The following is a 17,130-nucleotide window of genomic DNA, read 5'->3' on the forward strand; positions in this document are numbered from 1 at the left end:
CACGAAGTGGAAAGGCTCAAATCACTTCTCAGAGTTTGGGCTTAAACAATGCAAGTCAATATCAGCTTTTTTTAATGCATCAAAACAAAAGATATGGTTGACTTGCAAGCACAGAATTTTAATACATTTCACACATGAGCAGACATCCTTCAACTTCAAAAAGGCAAGGATAAGGAAGAAACCCACAAATACTTAGTTAGGATCCTAAAAGGCCGATAACTTAGGTTAACTAAATAACTGGAAGTTTTGTCCCAACAATTACCAGCACTAGCCCTGGCTTCAGGGATCATAAATACTTTAATTATCTTTCTGAACAAAATACATAGTACTGTTATTAAAATACTTAACACACACACAGGTCATTTGATTTAGCTGATCCATTTATACTCTACATGAACCTCTATGCACTTTTTTTCAGCTAGCTCCTTCCATATGTTTACTAGCTTGGCTCTTATAAAATCTATGCGATTCACATCAGTGGTTCCATGATAACAAATGTGTAGTCGAAGCATTCTCTAGGTCATATAGTCATACAATACAATTACAAACACATTTATCAGATCACCCCTCACTAGTCTCAGTCATTGAAAAAGGAACCCCAGCCAGTTCAATTTTCCCTGACAATGCTGGTATCTTTCTACAACACTCACCTTTTAACTTCTTTGCAAGTTCCCTGGTGAACAGGACATTGGCCAGCTTGCTCTGTTCATAACTAACAGCAGGATCATAACAATTTTCCAAATTAATGTCATCAAAGTTAATTTTCCCTGTATTTGAGAAAAAGAAATCGGTAACCCATATATTAACTTCAGATTATTGAACAAATCACATTTTGTAGATGAATAAGAAGCAATTGTTATCTTTGAGTATAAGTGATTCGGGTAAAATTCTTTCTGATCCTTTTCCAGATTATTTGGAAACAAATCATGTTCCTTTGGTTCTTTTAATGCAGCACATGAAAGGCAATGAACAGACTTCGCTTTCAAAACTGAAGCATTTTTATTAATTCACATAAATGGCCTTCACTGGCTGTGCTAGCATTTATTGCCCATCCCTAGCTGTACTGGAGAATGTGGCCGTGAGCTGCTTCCTGGAACTGCTGCAGTCTATTTGGTGTAGATAAAGCCACAATATCATTTGAGAAAAAGATACAAGATTTCGGCCAATCCGACTGAAGGAATGGCAATACTTTTTTATGTCGGGATGTCAAATGGCATGAAGGCAAACTTGCAGGTAGTGGAGTTCCCATATATCTGTTTCCCCTGTCTTTCTAGACTGTAATTGTTATGGGTTAGGAAGGTGGTGTCATAAGAAACTTTGGTGAATTTTTACAGTATATCTTACAGATATTAAACACTGCTGCTACAGAGTGTCAGTGGTGGAAGGAGTGAATGTTCGTGGATACAGCATCAATTAATCGGGCTTTGTCCTGGCTGGTGTCAAATTTTTGAATGCTTTTAATTATGCTCAAGTCAATGGAGTGGGTTGAATGTTATTGGAAGTGCACTTATCCAGGAAAGTGGGCGTTTTCATCACACTCCTGACTTATGTCTCGTAGATGGTGGACAGGTTTTAGGTAGTCAGAAGGTGAGTTACTCATTGCAGGACTCCTAGCTACTGAACGGCTCTTGTAGCCATTAATATGGTTAATCCAGTTCAGTTTCTGGTCAATGGTAACCATCAGAATACTGACAGTAAAAGATTTAGTGATGGCAATACCACTGAATGTCAAGGAAATTGTTAGATTCTCTCCTAGCAGGGATTGTAATTGCATAACATTTGTGTGATGCAAACAATATTTGCCATTTGTTAGCTCAAAACTGGGTACCAGGTCTTTCTGCATTTGGACATGGGCTCCCTCCAGTATCCAAGTAAACAAAAACGGTGCTTAATGTGCAATCATCAACAAACTTCTCCACTTCTCACTTTATGATGCAGGGAAGGTCATTGATGAAGCAGCTGAAGATGGTTAGGTCCACAATAGTTTGCATTTGCTAAAATGAAAGCTTGCAAACTAGAGACCACAAAGAAGCAAAACTCACTGAGTGAAAAATATGGATTGCTCTTTCTCAAAATGTAGTTATTACTAGATTTTTTAAAAATTATTCATGGGACGTGGGCATTGCTGGCTGGGCCAGCATTAATTGCCCGCCCCCTAGTTGCCCTTCAGAAGGTGGTGGTGAGTTGCCTTCTTGAAACCCTGCAGTCCACCAGGATTTTGACCCGGCCACACCAAAGGAATGACAATCTCTTTCCAAGTCAGCCTGTGAGTGGTTTGGAGAGGAACTTGCAGGTGGTTGTGTTCCCACATTTCTACTACCTCTGTCCTTCTACATGGAAGTGGTCATGGGTTTCAAATGTGCTGTCTGAGGATCTTTGATGAACTTCTGCACTGCTGTTACTGAGTATCACTGGTGGAGGGAATAGATGTTTGTGGACATGTTGCCAATCAAGTGCTTTGTCCTAGATGGTGTTAAGTGTGAGTGCTGTTGGAGTTGCACCCATCCAAGCAAGTGGGGAGTATTCCATCACATTCCTGACATAAGCCTTGTAGATGTGGATATGATCTGGGGAGTCAGGACAGTAATTACTCACTGCAGTATTCCTAGCCTCTGACCTGCTTTTATAGCCACTGTGTTTATGTGACGAGACTAGTTGTAAGCCCCAGGATGTTGATAGTGGGTGATACAGTGACAGTAGCACCATCAAATGTCAAGGCAATGATGGTCAGAGGCGGGCATTTGTGTGGTGTGACCATTACTTGCCAATCGTCAGCCCAAGCCTGGATATCGTCCAGATTTTGTATTTTGAACATTGACTGCTTCAGCATAAGGAGTTGCAAATGGTGCTTGACAGTGCACAATCATCAGCAAACATCCCCACTTCTGACCTTATGATGGAGGGAAGATCATTGATGAAGCAGCTGAAGATTATTGGGCCCAGGACACCATTGTGAGAAACTCCTGCAGAGATTACTAATCTCCAATAACCACAAATATCTTCCTAGGTGAAAGGTATGACTCCAATCACAGGAGAGTCTACCCCGATACCCATTCATTCCAGTTTTGTTAAGGCTCCTTGATGCCATGCGTTTTTTCCCCCAATTGCAGCTGCAATGTCAAGGGCTGTCACTCTCACCTCCCCTCTGGAATTAAGCTCTTGTCTATGTTTGAACTAAGACTGTAATGAAGTCAAGAACTGAGGAGTCCTGGCAGTACTCAAATTGAGCATCTCTAGGCAGGTTATTGCTGAGTACCTGCCGCCTGATAGCACTAATGATGACACCTTCCATCACTTTGCTGATGATCGAGAATAGACTCATGGGGTATTAACTGACTGGGTTGAAGTTGTCCTTTCTTATGCATAGGATATGCCTGGGCGATCTTCCACATTATCAGATAAATGTCAGTGTTGTAAATGCACCAGAAGAGCTTGGCTAGGGAAGCCACAAGCTCTGCAGCATTTCTTCACTAGTACTGCTTGAATGTTTTCAGGGCCCATAGTCTTTGCAGTATCCAGTGTCTCCAACTGTTTTTTGAAATCATGGGGAGTGAATCAAAATGGCCGCAAACTGTTATTCTGTAATTCAGGGATACTGGAGGAGGCAGAGATGGATCATCCACCAGCACTTCTGGTTGAAGATTGCTCCAAATGCTTCAGTCTTATCTTCTGCACAGATGTGCTGGGCTCTTTCATCATTGAGGATGGGGATATTTGTAGATGTGGCAGGATTACAGAACTTGGGTCTGATCTATTGGTTATGACCTTGTTTAGCTCTATCACTTGCTGCTATTGCAGTTTGGCATGCAAGTAGTCCGGTTTGGAAGCTTCAACAGGTTGATATCTCATTTTTAGGTACGCCTGGTGCTGCTCCAGGCATGTCTTCTTGCACTCTCCATTGAACCAGGGTTGATGCCTCGGCTTGATTGCAGCTGGAGTACAATTCTGCTGCTTTTGATGGCTCACAGCACCTCTTGGATCTATCTGATTTCTGTCCCATTTAGCATAGTGATGGGGGTGATTCTCAATATGAAGGCATAACTTCACCTCCACAAGGACCGTGCAGTGGTCGCTCTTACCAATACTGTTATGGATAAATAAATCTGTAGAGGTCAAGTATGCTTTTCCCCTCTTGTTGGTTCTGTCACCAGCTGCTGCCCAGTCCAACAGCTATGTCCTTTTGCCCTGACAAGCTCAATCTGTAGTGCTACTGCTGAGCCACTCTTGGTGATGAACATTTAAAGGCCCCGCAGACAGTACATTTTGTGTGCTTACCACCCTCCACGCTTTCTCCAAATACTGTCCAATATGCAGGAGTACAGATTAATCAGCTGAGGGAGGACAGTATTTGGTAACCAGGCAGAGATTTCCTTACCCACATTTAACCTGAACCCACGACAGGTCATGGAATCCGGAGTCAATGCTGATGACTTCCAAGGCAATTCCCTCCCCACTCTATACCCCACACTACCATCTCTGCTGGGTCGGTCCTGCTGGTAGAATAGTAGCGGTAGTGTCTAGGACATAGTCATAAATATAGAATAATTGTCTATAATCTATGTCAGGCTATAGCTTGACTAGTCTAAGAGACAGCTCTCTCAGTTTTGGCACCAGCCCCCAGATGTTAGTTAGGAGGACCTCGCAGTCAACAGGACTGTTTCTGTTGTTGTTAACTTTTCCAGTGCCTAGACAGGTCGATGCTAGATAGGCTGTCTGGTTTCATTTCCTTGAGATTTAATAATAATTAATCCAACTGAGTGGCTTGCTAGGCCATTTCAGTGGACCGTTGAGAGTCATCCACACTGCTGTGGGTCTGGAGTCACATGTAGGCCAGACAAGATGAGGATGGTAGATTTCCTTCCTTGAAGGGCATTAGTCAACCAGATGGGTGTTTCCAACAATCAAAACGTTTCATGGTCATCAGTAGATTCTTAACTCCACTTTCTTTTAACTGAACTCAAATTCCACCATTTGCCATAGCTGGATTTGAACCCAAGTCCTTAGCCAAATTCCGGATTAGTACCCTTATAATATCAGCTCTAGACCGTAATGGCCAAGACAGTAGGTTAAATAGTAAGCCTTGATTGAAGTATACTTAACAGGACAAGTATCACCTCAAAAAGATAGACAGAAAGAAAAAAAACAAATGAGTTCACCTGATCAGAGTTAAAATCTATTTTAGGGACAGGCCCTAGGAAACAATGAATGAGTTAGGTTATAGAGCCAGTGATATACAGCACAGAAACAGACCCTATGGTCCAGCTTGTCCATGTCAACCAGATATCCGACATAAATCTAGTCACATTTGCCAGCATTTGGCACATATCCCTCTAAGCCTTTCCTATTCATGTAGGCATCCAGATGCCTAATAAATGTTGTAAATCATACCAGCCTCCATCACTTCCTCTGGCAGCTTATTCCATGCATGCATCACCCACTCTGTGGAAAAAGTTGCTCCTTAGGTCCCTTTTCTATCTTAAACCTATGCCTTCTACTTTTCGACTCCCCCACCCTAGGGAAAAGACCTTGCCTATTTAACCTATTCATACCCCTCATGATTTTATAAATCTCTATAAAGGTCACCTCTCAGTCTCTGACACTCCAGGGAAAATTGCCAGACCCCATTCAGTTTCTCTCTATAGCTCAAACCCTACAACTTAGGCAACATCTTTGTAAATCTTTTTGGAGCCCTTTCTAGTTTCACAACATTCTTCCTGTAGGAGACAAGAATTGAACACAATACTCCAAAAGTGGTTGAACCGACGTCCAAGTACACCTGCAACACTACCTCCCAACTCCTATTCTCAATGTGCAGACGAATAAAGACAAACATACCGATGCCCTCTTCACTATCCTATCTACCTGTGATTCCACTTTCAAGGAACTATGAACGTGCACTCCAAGGTCTCTGTTCAACAACACTCCCCAGGACTTTACCATTAAGTGTATATGTCCTGCCCTGATTGACCATTCCAAAATGCAGCACCTCAGATTTATCCAAATTAAACTCCATCTGCCACTCAGTGACCTAGTGACCCATTTGATCAAGACCCTGTTGTCTGCAGAAGCAACCTTCCTCGCTGTCCACTAGACCTCTAATTGTTCAGCTTACAGGAAACTCCAAGCTATTTGCAGAAATCTCACTTACAAAGAGTCCACTGTGCATTAGTATGGTAACAATTCTGCTTGATTCAAAGACCCACTCCACTGGCTTCAGCATAATCAAGGTGATACTCTTATGTACTTTAGGGGTGCTGCACTTTTAAATAAGCAGACTTTGGAATGAGTTGTTAAAGCAAAGTTCTGAATGCCCTCTTGTGGATGTAAAGGATCACAACACTATGTCAATTGCTTCAGTCTGAACAAAACATCAAGTGAGGGGGCGCGTATAAATACAGTGAGCAGAGAGGACAGTGGCTTCATTCTGAACACAGCAGAGAGGCTGAATGTGAAAAACATTCAACAGTAAGATTACAAGAAATTACTAAGCTTAATTAGTTGGTTAGTTGTTGCCGAGTAGATCGAAATAGCTTGAAACTGAAAACTAATTCATAAAAAAGGAGTTTCTTGGATATTAGGAAGGAACATTAGCAAAAGGGAGGCATATTTAAGTCAAAGTAAAATCAAATAATAAAGTAAAGCCAAAGTAAAATAAAGTCAATATGAGCAAAATAAAATGTAAAATAACTTCCAAAGATATAGTATGGCAAGTCAGCAGACATGGAGTGTACATCCTATGTGAAGTCACTAAGGTATGATGTGCCTCTGACAAACGTCTGCAGGAAATGTCACCAGTTACACAAGCTTGAGCTCTGGTTTTAGAACTGGAGCAGCAGCTGGGTCATGTTGTGCATCCACAAGGCTGAGGACTACATGGACTGTGCTTACAGGGAGGCAATCACACTGCAGATTAGAAGCAAACAAGCAGAGAGAGAATTAGCCAGGCAGTCAAAACAGTCAGGCAGGTTGTGCAGGAATCTCGAGTCTATCCTACTTATCAATCAGCATTCCATTTTGGAAGCCAATGATGGCAATATTTCCACAGGGAAGTGTGGTCACACACAAGTCCATGACATAAAGGTCTGAGGGGTCTTTGCACATGCGCACAATGACGTACTCAAGAAGGAAAGAAGAATGGAAGGGTGCCTGTTTGTGGCTGTTTTCACTGATGATGATCCCAGAATTAAAGACACAAGTGACTAGGGAGAATCAGGAACTGAAGGAAATTAGTTTTCATAAAATGGAGAAATTAATGGAGCTGAAGGCTGATAAGTCATCAGGACCTGACGGTTTCCATCCCAAAGTGTTGAAAGGAGATGGCTATAGATATAGCCGATGTACTAGTCACCATCTTCTAAAATTTCATAGCCACGGGATCAGATAGGCATAAAATGTGACTCCAGGCTAGTACAGTACCTCCCTGGTGCCAGAGTTACCTATGTCATTCTGAGGGACAGGAAGTCACCAAGAAGTCATAGTCCCCATTGGTACCAATGGCATAAGGAGGAAGTGTTGTGAGGCCTTGAAGCAGAACTCAAGGATTCAGGAAGAAGAATTAAAAAGCTAGACTTCAAGACCAGTAATCCCATGTGCTAATAAAGATAAACTCAGGAGGATCAATAGATTGAACTTGTGCTGGACAATGGTGTTGGAGGGAGGGCATTAGATTTCCAAGGCATTGGAACCACTTATGCGCAAAGTAAAACTTGCTGGACAGGTTGCATCTCAATAGGACAGGGACCAACATCCTTGCAGGGAGATTTGCTTGTGCTTTAAACAACTATTACATAGTTTATAGCAACTAAACATTCCTTCAAGGAGCAAAAACTGCCAAAGGGTCAGTAAGCTGTGGCTGATAAATGAAGTTAAGCACTGTGTAAGATTAAAAGACTTATAAAGTAAATATAATACAGTGACAGCAAAAGCTTTCAAATACGTAAATAGAAAACACAAGGACATTACAATGGGACCATTAAAATCAAAGTCAGAAGAATGTGTAATGAAGAATGGAGCAATGACAGAGAAACTAAATGTTTTTGCTGATGAAGACAGGAGAAAACAAAGTAATTTCCCAGAATTAGAGACCCAAGCGACTCGGGAGAAAAAGACACTGAAAGAAATTAGTAAAAATGGAAAAAGCAGAGCTGAAAGTTGATTAGCCTTCATGACCTGATAGTCTCCACTCCTATGTGTTGAAAGGAGATGGCTATAGAGATAGCCATGCATTAGTAACCATCTTCCAAAATTCCATACATTCTGGAATGATTCTTGCACATTAGCAGCTTGCAAATACTACTTTATTTAAAAGAGGAGTAAGGGGGAAAACATATGGAACTCCAGATCCATCAAGCCTTACATAGAGAAAATAATAGAATCTATCATAAAGAACATGATAAGTCAACACTGGATTGAAATCTAATTGGGCAATGTCTTCGACAAATGGAGTTTTTTTTTAAAATGAGAATTGCTACCAACAAAATAGAGGAGAAAGGAGGACCAATGCGTATTTGGATATTCAGAAGGCTTTTCAAAAGGAAGTTGGTTAGCGAATCTGAGAACATGGGATATATTGGCATGGATGAAGGATTGGCTAACAAACAAACAGAATGGGAATAAGTCAGCAGTCTGACTAGTGGGCTATCGAAAGGATCAGTACTTGACGCCCCAAGTTGTTGACAAAATATATCAATAATTTGGATATGGGGACCAAATGTAATATTTCCAAAATTGCAGATGATACAAAGCTAAGATTGTGTACCGTGAGGAAGGCGTAAAACGTTTTCAGGAAAATTTGGGCAGGCTTAGTGACTGGGCAAAAACATGGCAGATTGAATAATGATGTGAGGTTATCCTTCTTGGTAGGAAAACCGGACGTGCAGACTATTTCTGAAATAACAACACTGGAAAATGTAGTTGTAAAAAAGGGACTTCAGCACCCTTATCAATAAGTTGCTGAAGGTCAATATTTAGTTGCAGCAAGCTATTAGGAAGGGTGCTGGAACGTTGGCCTTTATTGCTAAAGGATCTGAGTGCAAGAACAGTGAAGTCTTTGCATAGGAGCTTGTTGAGATCATATCTGGAGTACTGTCCACAGTTTCAGTCTCCTTATCTCAGGAAACACATTATTTCCAGAGAGGAAGTGCAATGAAGGTTCACCAGACTTATTCCTGGAGATGGCAGGACTGTCCTATAGAGAGAGATTTGGAAAGCTGGGCCAGTATTCTCTACAGATTCAAAGAACGAGGGGTGGTCTCATTGAAATCTACAAAATACTTAAAAGGGGTAAACAGAATAGATGTTTGTAAAATGTTTCCCTAGATAGGGAGTCTACAACTGGGGGGAACCATTTGAAATTAAGAGGAGTTGCCATTGAGGACAGACATTAGAATTTTTTTTAAGTCAGAAGATAGAAAATCTTTGGAATTCTCTACCTGAGGGTTGTAGAAGCTCAATTTTTGAGTATATCTAAAGTAGAGATTGATAAATGTTTGATCATCAGTGGTGGAAAATATAATGGAGAACAGTGTAGGTAAAAGGTATTTGAAGTGTTTGATCAACTATGATCATTTTAAATGGCAGGGCAGATTGATGGGCTGAACAGCCTATTCCTGTCCCTACATTCTTTAAAAATAAAAGCATAAAAGATTTCTACCCACATTACAAAACAGCGTTCAGGGTACACTACAGAGCAAATACAGAGGCTTGTGACTTTAGTGATCTAAACTCAGGGATTTAGGAGAGGCCCTCCAAACAGCCCCAGGAATTTCCAGATTCATTTTTTCCTCGATCTGTGCTCCCATAGATTTCTCATTACTTTTTAAGAAAACACAATCGACTTTATCAGCACAGGCTTGGAGGCCTGTAATTAAAGCAAAGTCAGGAGAATGTATGATGGAGAATAGAGCAATGACAGCGAAACTAGATGTTTTCTTCTATCTTCATCAGCAAAAACAAAGTAACCTCCCAGAATTAGAGCACCAACCAACTCGGGAGAAAAAGACACTGAAAGGAATTAGTAAAAATGGAGAAAGCAGAGCTGAAAGTTGATTAGCCTTCATGACCTGATAGTCTGCACTCCTAAGTGCTGTAATTTTCTTTGTTTTTATAGCAATAAGATGATTATTTGAAATGGTTCTTTGCACTCGTCATTGTAATGTAGGAATTCCCTTAAACTTCACTACATTTGTGGTAGAAAGGAGATTCTTAAATCCCTCATTCCCTGATATGGAGACCACAATTCTACTCCATTCAGCACAAAAAACTGGAATATTCTAATCTATATGCTCATATTTTGGAGCATGCTCCAGTTACATCTCTCTCTCCCTTGTCACTTCAGGAGTTGAAAGCTTTAATTAAAACACTAAAGCAGGCTTTGGAGTTAATTTCCTGATTTTAGTTAAAGTTGTAGTTTAATCGCAAGGACACAAGAGAGCACAAATTTTTCATTACTGGAAGCTGAGATAATTGAGAACAAGGAGTATAATGGGAATAATACAGCTATTTGCATGGGATCTAACAAACGTTTATTTTATAACTACATCAAGAGAAGTCTCAAAACAAGAGGTAGTCAAATTAACACAAGAAACAGGAGTAGGTGTAGAAACAAAACAGAAATTGCTGGAAAAGCTCAGCAGGTCTGGCAGCATGGGTGGAGAAAAAAAAAATCAGTTAACGTTTTGGGTCCAGTGACCCTTCCTCGGAAGGTGCATAAGTAGTTTGCGTAAGCTGTTGAACTTGCACCATTCAATATAATTAAGGCTGATCTTGGACCTCAAATCCACTTTCCCACCCTGATACTTGCTTTTATTAGCTTCCAAACATTGTCACATCAGAATACTGCCTGACAAAGAGGGCTTCAAAATTACACCCCAAGAAGTCTTTCCTCCTCACAATCCAAACCTCTAGTCCTAGATTCATAAGGCAGGGTAGATAAACTCTCAGCACCTGTCCTGTGAACACCACTCAAAGTTGAATATTGGAATGAGACCACTACTTCATCTAAGCTCGAGAATATGGCCCTTTCTCCTCTCATTAATTCTTGGAATGAGGGAACAATATCAAAAATTGCTGGAAAAACTCAGCAGGTCTGGCAGCATCTGTGAAGAGAAAGCAGAGTTAATATTTTGGGTCCAATGACCCTTCTTCAGAATGAGAGAACTGGTCAATAAAGTAAACTTTAATGTACATACCAACAGCTTCATCCAGCCTCACATTTTATTATCATAAATACGTCATACTCGGTACTAATATAATGAAAATATCTGAGAACAAAGCACTGGTCCTTGAAGTACAAATACTAATTGCAGCCTACCAACCCAAAAACTACCTAATTACTCTTGTTTTATTTTCAACCCATTAACTAGTCCAAATACACACTGATGTATTGCCTCTTAAATGCTTCCTTACTTGTGTAAAATCTTTTGTTTTGCCACCTCTGAAACTCCACAAATAGTCTATGCACTGGTGCCTCTATTTATACTACTAGCCACACCTTAAAAAAAAGACACTAATACATTTGTGAAACATGATTTTGCTTTCATAAGATTATGCTGACTCAAAATCTTAATATGATTTGGCAGAGTGCAGAAGATCTCGGTGTCCATGTACACAGATCCCTGAAAGTTGCCACCCAGGTTGATAGGGTTGTTAAAAAGACATAGTGTGTTAGGTTTTATTGGTAGAAGATTGCGTTTCGGAGCCATGAGGTCATGTTGCAGCTGTACAAAACTCTGGTGTGACCGCACTTGGAGTATTGCATACAGTTCTGGTTGCCGCATTATAGGAAGGATGTGGAAGCATTGGAAAGGGTGCAGAGGAGATTTACTAGGGTGTTGCCTGGTATGGAGGGAAGGTCTTATGAGGAAAGGCTGAGGGACTTGAGACTGTTTTTGTTAGAGAGAAGAAGGTTTAAGAGGTGACTTAATAGAGACATACAAGATGATCAAAGGATTAGATAGGGTGGACAGTGAGAGCCATTTTCCTGGAATGGTGAAGGCTAGCACAAGGGGACATAACTTTAAACTGAGAGGTGATAGATATAGGACAGAAGTCAGAGGTAGGTTCTTTACTCAGAGAGTAGTAAGGGTGTGGAATGCCATTGCCGCAACAGTAGTAGACTCACCAACTTTAAGCGCATTTAAATGGTCATTGGATAAACATATGGATGATAATGGAATAGTGTAGGTTAGATGGGCTTCAGATTGGTTTCACAGGCCAGCACAACATCGAGGGCCGAAGCGCCAGTACTGTGCTATAATGTTCTATGTTCTATTTTCTAAAAATGATAAGATTCTAGTGCTTCCTTACGATTGATATCAAATAAATTAGGCCAAGGTTCATGCTTTCTCTGTTTCACTTATCTTGGAGAGCGGGGTTGCACTTACTACATGTAAACCACTGGGACAACTGAAGAATCTGGAATATTAAACAGAAGTTTACCAGTTCTGCAACGGGAAGCTTTAAAACTCAGCGTAAGACCTGTTAGTTTCTGTAGTAAAAACTGCTTTCCCTGTTTAAAAACTGTGTGCTGATTAAGGAAATTAGTAGAAGTTGATAACTTAGGAAATTAAAGCTCCAAATATGTAAGCATTTAGGAAGGACAGACAAAAAGGAACATCAATGGTATTACGTTGTTCATTAAAGAGGAAATTAAACCAGAAATGTGAGGAAGGATATTAACTCTGACGACAAGGAATCTGTACAAGGAGCTGAGAAACACAGAGGGGCAAGAAACATTAGTAGGGTTGTAAATAGACCCCCAAACTCTAGGGGTGATTTTGGGAATGGTATTAAAACAAGAAATTAGAGCTCCGAATAATAAAGGAACATCTGCAATTATGACTTTAACTTGCATATTCATTGGGCAAATCAAATTACTAATACCACCACAGAAAGGGAATTCCTTAAGTATATACAGGATGGCTTTCTGTATCAATATGTTGAGGAGCCAATTAGAGAACAGGCTATCTTACTCTGGGTATTGTCAATTATTCCTTTCTCATTGCACAATCTAGTTGCACAAGGGGATACACAACCACAATAGAATTCCTCATCAAAATGGAGTAACGTAGTTGATTTGGCAACTAGGGTCCTGAATCTAAATGTAGGGGAAACTATGATGGTGTGAGCCACGAGTTGGTTATGATAGATTGCGAGCATTACTTTAAAGGGATGAAGAGCATTATGGGACAACAGCAACACTTCTGTCTGGTGAAACAGTAGAATGGGTAAGGTGCCCAAACCATGACTTACAAGAAGAATTAGAGATAGTATTAGTTCCAAGGTCAAGAGATATAAATTGGCCAGGAAAAAAAAACAGACCTGTGGAGCGGGAGCAGTTTAGAATTCAGCAAAGGAAGACACAAGGATTAATTAAATGGAAAATAGAGTCGCAGAATAAGCTTACAGGGAACATAAAAACAGAGTAAAAGCTTTCCACGTATGTAAAGAGAAAGGGATTGAAGACAAACGTAGGTCCATTACAGTCAGAAGCAAGGGCATTTAAAAGGGAGGGAGGGGAAACAAAGAAATAGATGACCAATTAATTACATGATTTGATTCTATGGTCACAAAAGGGGAACATAAATAACATATGAGAAATGTTGGGAACACAAGGTTTACTGACAAGGAAGTACTGAAAGAAATCAATTCTCATCAAGGAAGTGCTAAGACACCAGCTATTCACAATATATTTTAACAGTCTGGATGAGGGAATTACATGTAATATTGAAAAATTTGCAAATGGCACAAGCCCCCTCCCCCCTCCCCCCCACCTCTCCACCCCCAACCTCTCCACCCCCCACCCTCTCCACCCCCTCCCCCTCCCCGCGCCCCCCACCCTCTCCACCCCCTCCCCGCCCCCCCACCCTCTCCACCCCCTCCCCCCCCCGCGCCCCCCACCCTCTCCACCCCCTCTCCTCCCCCCCCCCGCGCCCCCCACCCTCTCCACCCCCTCTCCTCCCCCCCCCCGCGCCCCCCACCCTCTCCACCCCCTCTCCTCCCCCCCCCGCGCGCCCCCCACCCTCTCCACCCCCTCTCCTCCCCCCCCCGCGCCCCCCACCCTCTCCACCCCCTCTCCTCCCCCCCACCCTCTCCACCCCCTCTCCTCCCCCCCCACCCTCTCCACCCCCTCTCCTCCCCCCCCACCCTCTCCACCCCCTCTCCTCCCCCCCCACCCTCTCCACCCCCTCTCCTCCCCCCCCACCCTCTCCACCCCCTCTCCTCCCCCCCCCACCCTCTCCACCCCCTCTCCTCCCCCCCCACCCTCTCCACCCCCTCCACCCCCTCTCCTCCCCCCCCCACCCTCTCCACCCCCTCTCCTCCCCCCCCCACCCTCTCCACCCCCTCTCCTCCCCCCCCCACCCTCTCCACCCCCTCTCCTCCCCCCCCACCTCTCCACCCCCTCTCCTCCCCCCCCACCTCTCCACCCCCTCTCCTCCCCCCCCACCTCTCCACCCCCTCTCCCCCCCCCACCTCTCCACCCCCTCTCCTCCCCCCCCACCTCTCCACCCCCTCTCCTCCCCCCCCACCTCTCCACCCCCTCTCCTCCCCCCCCACCTCTCCACCCCCTCTCCTCCCCCCCCCACCTCTCCACCCCCTCTCCTCCCCCCCCCACCTCTCCACCCCCTCTCCTCCCCCCCCCACCTCTCCACCCCCTCTCCTCCCCCCCCCACCTCTCCACCCCCTCTCCTCCCCCCCCCACCTCTCCACCCCCTCTCCTCCCCCCCCCACCTCTCCACCCCCTCTCCTCCCCCCCCACCTCTCCACCCCCTCTCCTCCCCCCCCACCTCTCCACCCCCTCTCCTCCCCCCCCACCTCTCCACCCCCTCTCCTCCCCCCCCCACCTCTCCACCCCCTCTCCTCCCCCCCCCACCTCTCCATCCCCTCTCCTCCCCCCCCACCTCTCCACCCCCTCTCCTCCCCCCCCACCTCTCCACCCCCCCCCCACCCCTCCCCCCACCCCCCACCTCGGTCGGGTGGTGTTACCTGCTTCAGTGTAGTTTGAACAAGCTGGATGAGTGGGCAAATACATGGCAGATGCAGTATGACTAGTCTAAATGTGAGGTATTCCACTCCGGTAACAAAAATAGTAGTAGTGCAGGTTATTATCTGAATGCCTATAAATTGAGAGAGAGGAGAAGGTGCAATGAGACCTGAATACCCTCATACGTCAGTCACTGAAGGTAACCATATATGTGCAGCAGGGAGTGCAAGCTGCAAATGGTATGTTGGGCTTCATTGCAAAAGGATTAGAGTACAGGAGTAGGAATGACTTGCTCCAATAAATACAGCCCTGGTGAGACCACATCTGAAATATCGTGTGCAGTTTTGGTTGCTTTTGTAGCCAAGGATGTGAAGCAAAGGTTTACCAGACTAACTACTGGGATGGCAGGACTGATGTATCAGCAGAGGATAAATTGGCTCAGATTACATGCACTGGAGGAGTTTAAAACAATGAAGGTGAACGTGATGGAGACCTCTAAAATTCTAATAGGACTAGACACGGCAGACATAGGATGTTCTTGATGTTGGGGGCCTCAGACACAGAATAAACAATTTAAGACTGAGATGAGGAGAAATTTCTTCATCCAAAGAGTGGTAAGCCTGTGGAATTCACTTTCACAGAAAGCAGGCAAGGCCAAAGCATCAGAGATAATGGGAACTGCAGATGCTGGAGAATCCAAGATAACAAAGTGTGAAGCTGGATGAACACAGCAGGCCAAGCAGCATCTCAGGAGCACAAAAGCTGAAGTTTCGGGCCTAGACCCTTCATTGTATGATTTCAGGAAGGAGTTGGATTTAGAAATTGGAGCTGAAGAGATCAAAGGTTACAGGAAAAAAGCAGGAACAGGTGACTGAACTGGATGATCATAGTGAAATGGCAGACCATTCTCAAAGAGTTGCATGGGCTACTCCTACTCTTACTCCTATATCTACATTTCTAACAAAACAGCACCAGCTTTTGGCCTTGCAGGGGGTGAAGGAGTTTATGTTGAGCAATGTTCAGGGCTTCCAGTGGTGCAGTGGTTAATTTTTAAATTTTTAGTGCAATACACAAGAATAAGGAATTTGCAATGTTGACTTAGACGTGAATAAGATGACAGGTTCCTTCATTTATTGCATTCGGAAACCTGTGCATTTAGTGAGAATGCATCAATAGCTTGTAGATTATTTCAATTTCTCAGCTATTCCATTTTACGAAGTGTTAATTTAGCTAGCTCACTGCACTCCATGCATTTTTTTTGGGAGGGGGGGGCAGGAAGCTGATGGTGGAGGGGGAGGATACGAGAGTAGTAATTAGAGACAGAAGCTCTGGAGGAAAGACGTCTTTGGGTCTGGGCCCAAATGCCTGGGTCAGGACCTGCACTAGGTCTCAGTGATTTCTATCTCTGGCCTTGATTTGGAGATGTATATTTTGAGAGATCTGTCCTTGCTGTTTGCCTTCATGCATTTTCATCTTTCTGTCCTTCTTGGCTTTGTTAGATTAAGACCCCACAGTTATAACTTTTATGTATCCAAAGTCACAATGAATTACTGCAGAATTTAACAGTAACTGTTAACACACAAGTTGTTCAAACCAAGGTACCATTGTCGCCGATCTAAATCCAGCCTGCCACTTTAACCAGGCTTGTTGGTTAACTGATACAGAGCCTAGCTAATTACTCACCCCCCACCTCTTGCTTTCCCCATCTTACTGAAACTCCAGCTTCAAAGGTCTGACTTCAATCCCCAAAATCAGCTACTCAGTATGATTTTTGGAGGGGGGGCACAGGGAGATGACTGGAATGTTCCTAGCCTATAGGGTTTCATGAAGCACCACACCATTGCAAGTTAGCAGTAAGTGTACCACGGATGTGGGCTAAACTGGATACAGTAACAATCCGACTCGGTGCAGACTTCTTGAGCAGGTCCAGCAGGAGGTTCGTTAGGAGAAAATGACCCAGATGATTAACTCCAAACTGCATCTCAAACCCATCCTCAGTCTTCCACTTTGGGCACCTCATGATACCTGGAGACACAAATAAAAACAGCATGAGAGAACAAGACATTCTGTGCACCAGATAGCAGACTCGGAAAATGAAAAAAACCAGCAGCAGTAAAGCAAAATGTACTTCAGTTTTAGCCTGTATT

General features: G+C 43.4%; 1 protein-coding gene across 1 annotated transcript in view; it reads right to left on the bottom strand.

Moving 5' to 3' along the window:
- Nucleotides 1–17,130, bottom strand: part of si:ch211-107o10.3 (uncharacterized protein LOC407663 homolog) — a 38,396-nt gene that overhangs the window by 5,760 nt on the left and 15,506 nt on the right. The window contains exons 4-5 of the mRNA XM_048562819.2: nucleotides 16,847–17,008; nucleotides 651–767 (exon numbers count right to left, since the gene is read on the bottom strand). Of these exons, the coding sequence (XP_048418776.1) occupies nucleotides 651–767; nucleotides 16,847–17,008 (279 nt within the window). The remainder of the gene's footprint in view (nucleotides 1–650; nucleotides 768–16,846; nucleotides 17,009–17,130) is intronic.

This window comes from Stegostoma tigrinum, chromosome 33 (assembly GCF_030684315.1).
Source record: "Stegostoma tigrinum isolate sSteTig4 chromosome 33, sSteTig4.hap1, whole genome shotgun sequence".
NCBI lineage: Eukaryota > Metazoa > Chordata > Chondrichthyes > Orectolobiformes > Stegostomatidae > Stegostoma > Stegostoma tigrinum.